General features: G+C 47.8%; 1 protein-coding gene across 1 annotated transcript in view; it reads left to right on the forward strand.

The window, feature by feature from the left end:
* The window catches only part of LOC138860773 (beta-alanyl-bioamine nonribosomal peptide synthetase ebony-like), a 28,993-nt gene that overhangs the window by 12,196 nt on the left and 6,797 nt on the right, over positions 1–10,000 (forward strand). The window contains exons 2-5 of the mRNA XM_070119090.1: positions 1–160; positions 824–1,121; positions 5,821–6,042; positions 6,493–6,744. The exon at positions 1–160 is cut by the window's left edge and continues 1,883 nt beyond it. Of these exons, the coding sequence (XP_069975191.1) occupies positions 1–160; positions 824–1,121; positions 5,821–6,042; positions 6,493–6,744 (932 nt within the window). The remainder of the gene's footprint in view (positions 161–823; positions 1,122–5,820; positions 6,043–6,492; positions 6,745–10,000) is intronic.

Here is a 10,000-nt window from a genome sequence, read left to right on the forward strand (position 1 = left end):
CGCCGCCGCCGCCCAGGGACGCCCTCGTCTACCGCACCGGCGACTACGGGAAAGTCGTGGGCGGCCAGGTGGTGTTCGAGGGGCGCCGCGACGCGCAGGTCAAGGTGCGGGGCGTCCGGGTCAGCCTGGCGGAGGTCGAGGACGCCGTGCACAGGAGCGGGTGAGAGGGCAGGGAGGGAGGGGAAGCTAGAGTGAAAGATGTGTAGATAGATAAACAAAAAAAAGGATTATATGTATGTAAATGGATGAAAGGAAAAATAAGAGTGAAATGAGTGATTATTATAATTATTGCTGCTGTTGCTGTTGTTATTGTTCTTGTTTTTATTTTTGTTATCATTAGTTGTATTATCATTATCGCCATTATCATTGTTATCATTACCATCGTTATCATTATTATCGTCATTATTATTCATTATCATATTCATTATGATATCCGCTACTAGTGTACTAGCATTGCTATTATTACTATATCGAAAATTAAAACAATGATTGAGAATAATGTTGTTGTTCCGCTTTTGTTGGTGTTGCTGCATTTTGATGTATTTTCTGACTTGTTTCCTTATTTCTGTTGTATTTCCGATGCTGACCTTGAATTTGAATGGCCAAGTACTTTAGACTCACAGGAATGTTTCCCTAGTCGTTGATGTCCTATTTTTCAAGTATTATCACGTGTATTTTCCTAAATATTCACTGAATTGTCATAGTATAACGACGTCCTATTTTTATCCGGACTCGAACGCAATTCGTCGAGCAGTGACGCAGCCTGAAGCCCCTTCCTCCGCTCCGCCCTTCACTCTCCGCCCTTCTTCGCCGTCTCCCGCAGATACGCCGAGTCCCACTACGTCCTGGCGGCCACTGAGCAGGACTCCGAGGACGAGGACCCTGTACTCGTGGCCTACGTCGTCCTTAAGAAGGAGTTCGAGGACCGAGACACACCGATCACCGAGGACCTGCTTCGATGCCTGAGGACCTTCCTGCCGCAGGTGATGGTGCCGAGGCTGGTGGTGGTGGACTCGCTGCCTCACCTGCCGAGCGGAAAGGTGGATCGCCAGGGGCTGCTGCAGATGTACCGGAGGAGGATGTCCTACAGGAATTCCAAGGACAATATCCTGATTCTGAGGGTAAGCTTGTCTCTCGCTGAAGGTCACGTGGTGCGTTCTCTGTCTCGGGAAATAGCATGGCGTAGATAAGATAAAAATAAAGGGAATTAAGTGTGTTATCATCTTGACATTCTGACACATCTAAACCTTTATTTCTAGCACTGATATCTTTCATTTTCTTAAATACATTCAACATATTCTACTTTTTCCCGTTCTCACTATACATGGTTCTTCCTTTTCCCTGTGATACCTTTTTTGTCTTTCTTTGTCTTTGTTCCTCTTTCCCTTTTTCTTCCATTTGTCTCGTCGCCAAAGAGTAACATCGTCCCTATCAGCTGATGCCCTGACGTCCTGTCTATCGTCTCTTGAAATCGATTAGACCTGAAGGAGAAGGTGCTCTGCATTGATGGCCGTCGTTAAGTCGTCCCAAGGCCGGCTTTAAGTAGTCGCTAAGTCTTCGCTAAGTCGTCCTTAAGTCATCGCTAAGCCGTCGCTAAGTCGTCGCCAAGTGTCTCTCCCTGCCTGTGGACTTTCCTTGCGAGCGTCTAAGCACACAAACCTTCGTCTTCCCTCTCTGTGATCTCGAAAGCCTTATTATCCACGCCCTTCGCTTGCACAAAGATTCGCGCCCTCCGTTCACGCCCTCCCGCCCGTGAAGTGATCGTGCGAATTGTGTCTGTTATGTTTGTTCGCCCGCCCGTCCCTCCGCCCGCCCACCGAGGAAACAACCTGGGGTCGTTTTGTGTGAGGAAAAGCCGGATCATCCGTGGGGTTTCGTACGTCTGTTGGTGATGTTTGTGTTGGTGATGACGTTGTTTTTGAGCTCAAAGTGTCGTCGATAATCCCGTATGTTTTGCCATGTGGAGGTCCTCGTGGCAACCTGAAATCCACGTCCCTTGTCGTCTCCTTTGCCACGTTCGACAGGAGCTTTGCCGTAACGCTTGTCTCGATCGGTTGCCACAGGTGGGTGACTGGATGCCTCACGCTGGCGACTGGAAGGAGCAATCCGGCGACTGGATGCCTCAGCAGGGTGACTGGTCGCCGCAGTCGGGTGACTGGAAGCCCCAAGACGACGAGTGGAAGCTTCAAACCGATGACTGGAACCCCGACACGGGAGACTGGAAGACCGCCGTGGATGACTGGAAAACCGCCGTGGATGACTGGAACCCCGACACGGGTGACTGGAAATCCGACACGGGCGACTGGACCCCGGACACAGGGGACTGGGACCCCGACAAGGTAGACTGGACCCCGGAGCTGTGCGAGACGAAGAAGATTCGGCCGAGATGGAACAACTCCTCCGGTTACTGGTTCTGGTCGCACTGAGGCAGACGCTTTTCCTCGTCGCTTCGCCTATCATTCTTCAGCCTCCTTTTTTTAAATTTTTTCATCTCTTTTTTTTCATTCGTCAGCTCCTTTTTTTTCCCATTTTCTCATCTACTTTATCCATGCTTTCGCTCCTTGTTTACCCATATTCTCGTCGCTTCAAAGGTCATTCTTCAACCTCCTCTTTTCTTTTATTTCAGATCCTTTCCTATAACAGTTTATCATATTTATTCAAGTAGAATGATAATAAACTGTACATTGTTTACCCTTCGATGTTAAGTTCTTATAAAGTTGCGTTCATTCTGCGTGACGTAAGACGCCTGCTGCAAATCCTCTAAGATGAAACCGGGCATTGCAAGTCAGCGCCAAAAGCTTGCAACAAATTCACAATTCTTCGCTGATATTATTATGCCAAGGAATTGACGATAAAAAGGATAAGAACATTTTTTTATGAATATTTAATGAAACGATTGTGAAGGATGAGGACGTGAGACGGATCTGGGTCGCGAGCATCGTCGTCGAGAAACGAACTGGTAAACATGTCTCGGACTTGGGAAAGTCTAACGATTATGTGCGGGATTTGTTCGCTTGGAGAATTGGCAAAAGAATTATTCAAAATCTCATATTTGAACAGTATACACACACATACACATACACACACACACACACACACACACGCATACACACACATACACACACACACACACACACACACACACACACACACACACACACACACACACACACACACACACACACACACACACACACACATATATATACGTGTGTGTCTGTGTCTGTGTACACATATGAGCGCACAGCACATATCAGATATCGCAAATCCGAATATCCCGAGCTAATCCTGGCGCTCTCGACCGTCGAATCCGACCCGACTCCAAGATCCTCCAAATCTTTCTGAAAGTCGGGTCAGGATAATGAGCCTCCAGTCAGTCAATAGGATGAATTTCAGTCATAGACGAAAAGGGAAAGGATATAAATGAACCGAAGAGGAATATGAGATCAAAATGAATCAGCGAACCAAATGCATTCGTTTTATTTCTTTACCGAGAGAAAAGAAAATGGAGAGAGAGACACACGCGGGGGAAAAAAATCGCTTCTGTGACGGGAAGAAAACGGGAAGACGAGAACAGAAGCACAACTCCTGAGTTTTCTCTAGACGGTCTTTCTCTATATATACCTCTCTTTATTCTCTCTCCTTCATCCACACCTTTCACGCCGCATCCTCAAGCTCTCTCCTACACGCTCTCCAGCTCCACTTTCTCTCCACATCGAATTACACTTCAACAAAGCGAAGGTGAGAGTCGCTATCCATTTTGCAACGTTATAGATAGAGGAAGATAATTCCCGTTTTCTGTGGTTGTGATGAGGATAGGGACCATGATGATAAAGCTGTAAGAGGAAGGAAAATAATGATAACAATGATAAAGATAACGCTGATAACATTACCCAAAAACTAAAGTAGCTACAATAATAATGATGGTAATAATTTTGATAATAATTATGATTAAGATAAAAATTGTGGGTAATGAAAATACTAGCAGCAGTGATTATGATAATGATGATTACTTTTACCGCTCATTTTTGTTGACATGATTATATTATTATTCATATCACTATCAGCAATATCATTCTTATCGTTATTGTTATCATTACTATTATTTTATTATCATTCTTTCGTTATCTTTATTATTGTCACTATTATCATCATTATTGTTATTACCATAATTATTATTATCGTTGTCATTATTATCATTATTATCATAATTCATTATCGTTATTATCATTATGATTTATATTGTTATTATCATTATTATCACCATCATCATTATTGTTATCATTGTTATTATTATTGTTGTTATCATTATCATCATTATTGTTATTATTGTTTTTATTATTATCACTATTATCATTATCATCATCATTATGGTTATATGATTATTACCACCATATCGCAATCATCACTATCATCAATTACTCCTATTGTAATTATTACCATGATTACTATTATCATCATTACCATGATAATTATCATATGATTGTTGTCACCATCATTCTTATCATCATTATCATAAATGTTATTTATTGTTGTCATTATAGATTGCTCTTAATAAATTCATCAAACTTATCATTCATCGTATTCCTAATCATCATTACATTCATAAATCTAATTATATTCATAACCATCATTTATTTTTCTTTTCTTGTTTTGAAGTTATCTTCCTCATCCCTTAAATTATCTTCATGACTATATTTTAACTCATCTTTGCTATCCTTCAAATTACATTCTTGATTAAATTTTGACTTATCTTTTTCAATGTTGAATTTATATTCCTGATCATGTTTCAAGTCACTTTTTACGTCCTTTCAAATTCTACCCATAAGTTATATTTTAACTCAGCCTTTTCATCCTTCAAAATATACTCAGGGTTATATTTCAAATCATTTACTTCATCCCTCTCTTTTATTTTATTTTATTTTATTTTAACTCAGCCTTTTCATCTTTGAAAATATACTCAGGGTTATATTTCAAATCATTTACCTCATCCCTCTCTTTTATTTTATTTTATTTTATTTTAACTCAGCCTTTTCATCTTTGAAAATATATTCAGGGTTATATTTCAAATCATTTACCTCATCCCTCTCTTTTTTTCTTTTTCTTTTTTATTTTTAAATCTCATTGCCAATCCCCACAACGCAGCATCTGATCTCTAATACCACCCCTTTTTTTTCACTTCATCTCCCCTCACTCAGTGCAGCATCCAGCACATGCTCGCTCCCTTCACCTCCTGCTCTCCTCCTGCACGCGGGGATGCTCCATCACCACCTTTCATCCTGAGGAACTTAATTAATCTTTGAGTCACCTGGCACTCGACTGCATTTCGAGTGGGGGAGGGGGGAGGGGGTGGGGGGAGGGGGGGAGGGGAAGGGGAAGGGAGGAGAGGGGGTGTTGCCTGCATTTCGAGTGGGGGAGGGAGGGGGGGGAGGGGAAGGGAGAAGAAGAGGTGGGGAGGGACAATAGTAGGGGGAGAAGAGGAGAGGGGAGAGGAGGAAGGGTTTTTTGGTTGTTTTTTTATTTTTTTTCTTTCTTCCTTTCTCCGATTTCTTTCTCTCACTCTCTCTCACTCTCTTTCTTTCTCTCTCTCACTCTTTCTTTCTCTTTCTCTCACTCACTTTCTCTCTCTCACTCTCTCTCTTTCTCTCTCTCTCTCTCTCTCTCTCTCTCTCTCTCTCTCTCTCTCTCTCTTTCATTCTCTCTTTCTCTCTCTCTTTCATTCTCTCTCTCTCTCTTTCTCTCTCTCTCTCTTTCTCTCTTTCTCTCTTTCTCTCTCTGCCTCTACCCCCCCCCCCACCTGACCCCTCTCCGCCCCCGCAGAAGGAGGAACCGATCGAGTCCCGAGTCCGGCGCATCATCTGCAGCGCCCTCGGGGTCGACAAGTCCTGCGACATCCTGAACCAGAATTTCTTCGCTTTGGGCGGGACCTCCATCACCTCCGTGGGCGTGGTGGTGAGGCTGAGGGAGCTGGGCCTCGACGTCACCCTCGAGGCTTTCCTCAAGGCCGCCACCATCGGGGAGGTCGTCAATGATATCCTGAAGGTGAGGACGACGTTGTGCTGAGGGAAGTAAATTTTGCCCAGTGTATTGCATCAAAAGATTTTTTATTTTTTGCCTCTTTCAGTGAATGGAATTGGAATCTTTTCCCAGGCTTTTTCGAGCGCTGCAGCCATGGACTCCTCGCGCTTGAAATACCATGTTGTATTATCAGCCAAGCCCGACGCTGCAGGCTCCGCACCCCGTCCTCTGGTCTCATGAATCTTTCATATCTCACTCGCCAAGTTCAGGCACGTTTCACACGGCAATATTAGGTGACTTTGCTTTTATGGCGCGGCTTTTATGGGGCCCATATACATGCTAATTCTGCCAAGGCCGCCTCACAATGGGGCGGAGCGCTCGCCTCCGCGCGCTAAGCAGGACCTCGCCTGGACCTGCAGCACCTCCTTCACCCTCCCCCGCTCGCTCGCCCTCAAGCCCCTCCTCCTCCCGCAGGCCAAGACGATGGCGGAGGTGATGAACCTCTTCTGCTCGCCCTCCCCTGCGCCCTCCGCCCCCCTGCCGCGCCCCACGCCGGCAGGGGGCGGCGACGACGACGGCGACGAGGACGAGGACCCCGTGCCCGACTTCGGCATCCCCGCCCTGCACCCCGACCTGCCCATGTGCGCCTCGGCCTCGCCCCAGGGACCCCGCAGGACCGCCAAGGGCATCAAGCTGGCGCTCCTGCACACGCTCCCCGTCTCTCAGGTAAGGGCCGCGTCGCGTCACTCGGGAAATCAGGCCCACGCGGGATAAGGCCCTGCTGCGCCTTCTGCAGGTGGCACGCGTGTTATGACGAACTGATTGTACGTATGACAAGTTTTCGATATGTATCTCATCTGTGTACGAAAGACCTTCCTCCTTATATCACAAAAAACACAGAGAGCTTGATCTCATGAACGCCACTGTTGATGATCACACAAGGACACATGTGAGACTTAAACCAGATATCACATCTCCGAGTATACTCAGTATCTTTCTATATACCAACATGTACGTGCTTACATGCATTTGCGTGTGTGTCCGAATTATGTTTATGATGTGTGTCCGTCTGTGTGTGCGTGTGAGTGTGTGTGTGTGTGTGTGTGCGTGCGTGTGAATAATCCACCAGTATGTGTGTGTCACTGATTACGAATGCATGCATACGAATATCCATACCTATGCCTGTACGTACACACGAATCAATCCGAACGTCTGGACGCGTTTCTGTGTACGTATGTGTGTACGGCCGTTCCTCTCGCCTCTGCCTAGCTACCCATTATCATTCCGCGGACGCACACAAAGGGGTCGAGGCTGACTGCGGTGGTTTCTCTCGTCAGGAAATGTGACAGCGTCCTCTCAGAACCAGTGTCGCTTAGGTCCTTGTCGCCCCCAGTGTCTTCCTGAGATTGCTTGTCGTGGCGAAGAGAGGGAAGGGAGGGAAAGGGATGGGAAGGAGAGAAGGAGGGAGGGAAAGGGATGGGAAGGAGGGAGGGAGAGGGAAGGAGGGGAGAGAAGGAGGAAGGGAGGGAGAGAAGGAGGGAGGGAGAGGGAAGGAGGGAGGGAGAAGGAAGAAAAGGGGAGAAAAGCAGGGAGAGAGAGGGAAGGGAAGGAGGGAGGGAGAGGGAAGGAGAGGCGATGAGAGGGAAAGGGGTGGGAAAGAGAGAGAAATTGAGAAAGGGATTGAGAGTGAGAGAGAGAGAGAAATAAGTAGATAGGTACTTAGGCAGATAGAAAGACAGAGAAAGGAAGTGAGTGTGAGATAGATAGGAAGATAGAGAGACAGACATACAGACAGCCAGTGAAACATATATATAAAGAAAGAGAGAGAGAGAGAGGCAGGAAAACAGACAGATGGATAGAGAGAGGGAGAGAGAAAGAGAGAGAGAGGGAGCGGGGAGGAGGTAGGTGAGAGAGAATCACAGAGAGGGACACACACACAGAGAGAGAGAGAGAGAGAGAGAGAGAGAAGAGAGAAGAGAAAGATCATAAACCTTTCTTCTCAAATCCACTCCGCACGCGTGGAGAGGGGAAGGGTACAGAAAAGATTCATTAAACGAAGAGCAAGAGCATGGTGACAGAGAAGCAGAAAAGGGAAGATAGTAATCACTGGAATAAAAAGGAAAAAAGTGGAAAAAGGGAAAATGTACAGTGTAGGGAAACAGGATGGGAAGAGGGAAGGATGAGAGTGAGGGATAAAGAGGGAAGAGGGAAGGATAGAAAGAGAGGAGAGGGAAGAGGGAAGAGGGAAGGAGAGAAAGAGAGGAGAAGGAAGGAAGGAAGGAGAGAAAGGGAGGAGAGAGAAGGAAGGAGAGAAAGAGAGGAGAGGGAAGGAGAGGAATTTCGAAGGGGATGAGGAGGGAGAATGGGAGGGAAGAAGGATAAGAAGTGGAAGAGGAAGAAAGGGAAGAGAGAGAGGGTAGAGGACAGAAAAAATAGGAAAGACATGCGGAGGGAGGAAGAAGGGAGGGATATATGGAAGAGGGAGGAAAGGGAGAATGAAAAGTGGGAAGGGGAAACAGAAGTGGTAAAGGTGAACGGGAGGGAGAGAGGAGAGGGTAAAGTAAGAAGGGAGGGAGGGGCAGAGGAGGGTAAAGTAGGAAGGGAAGGAGGGGGAGAAAGGGTAGCTAAAGTAAGAACGGAGGGAGTGAGAGAGGAGGGGTAAATAAGAAGAGAGTGAGGGAGAGAGGGGGCAATGTAGGGAGGGAGGGAGGGAGAGAGGAGGGGAAAATAAGAAAGGAATGGAGAGAGGGGTAAGTAAGAAGGGAGGGAGGGAGGGAGAGAGGGGTGTAAAGTAGGGGAGGGAGGGAGGGAGGGAGGGATGGAGAGAGGGGCGTAAAGTAGAGAGGGAAGGAGGGAGGGAGGGAGAGAGGGACGTAAAGTAGAGAGGGAGGGAGGGAGAGAGGGGTGTAAAGTAGGGAAGGAGGGAGGGAGGGACGGGAGAGAGGGGCGTAAAGTAGAGAAGGAGGGAGGGAGGGAGGGAGAGAGGGGCGTAAAGTAGAGAGGGAGGGAGGGAGGGAGGGAGAGAGGGGGCGTAAAGTAGGGAAGGAGGGAGGAGAGAGAGGGGCGTAAAGTAGAGAAGGAGGGAGGGAGGGAGGGAGAGAAAGACGTAAAGTAGAGAGGGAGGGAGGGAGAGAGGGGCGTAAAGTAGAGAGGGAGGGAGGGAGGGAGAGAGGGGCGTAAAGTAGAGAGGGAGGGAGGGGAGGGGCGTAAAGTAGAGAGGGAGGGAGGGAGGAGGAGGGAGGTAGAGAAGGACGTAAAGTAGAGAGGGAGGGAGGGAGGGAGGGGTGTGTAAAGTAGAGAGGGAGGGAGGGAGGGAGGGAGAGAGGGGCGTAAAGTAGAGAGGGAGGGAGTGAGGGAGGGAGGGAGAGAGGGGCGTTAAAGTAGAGAGGGAGGGAGTGAGTGAGGGAGGGAGAGAGGGACGTAAAGTAGAGAGGAGGAAGGAGAGAGGAGGGCGTAAAGTAGGGAAGGAGAGGGAGGGAGGGAGGGAGAGAGGGGCGTTAAAGTAGAGAGGGAGAGAGGGAGGGAGGGAGAGAGGGGACGTAAAGCAGAGAGGGAGGGAGGGAGGGAGGGAGAGAGGGGGCGTAAAGTAGAGAGGGAGGGAAGGAGGGAGGGAGAGAGGGGAGTAAAGTAGAGAGGGAGGGAGAGAGAGAGAGAGGGGTGTAAAGTAGGGAGGAGGAGGGAGGGAGGGGAGGGAGGAGGGAGGGGGGAGGGTGTAAAGTAGAGAGGGAGGGAGGGAGGGAGGGAGGGAGGGAGGGGCGTAAAGTAGAGGAGGGAGGGAGGGAGGGAGGGAGGGAGAGAAGGACGTAAAGTAGAGAGGGGCGTAAAGAAGAGAGGGAGGGAGGGAGGGAGGGAGGGAACGCCAGCAGGAAAACAAATTAACCTTCCCAAATGAGCCGGAATGCTACACAGAACGCCCGAACCAGGAATAGATGGAGAGTATGAGAATGCGAGAGGAACACGAGAAGACACACACAAAAAAAAA

Source organism: Penaeus vannamei, chromosome 4, assembly GCF_042767895.1.
Source record: "Penaeus vannamei isolate JL-2024 chromosome 4, ASM4276789v1, whole genome shotgun sequence".
In the NCBI taxonomy this organism is placed as follows: domain Eukaryota; kingdom Metazoa; phylum Arthropoda; class Malacostraca; order Decapoda; family Penaeidae; genus Penaeus; species Penaeus vannamei.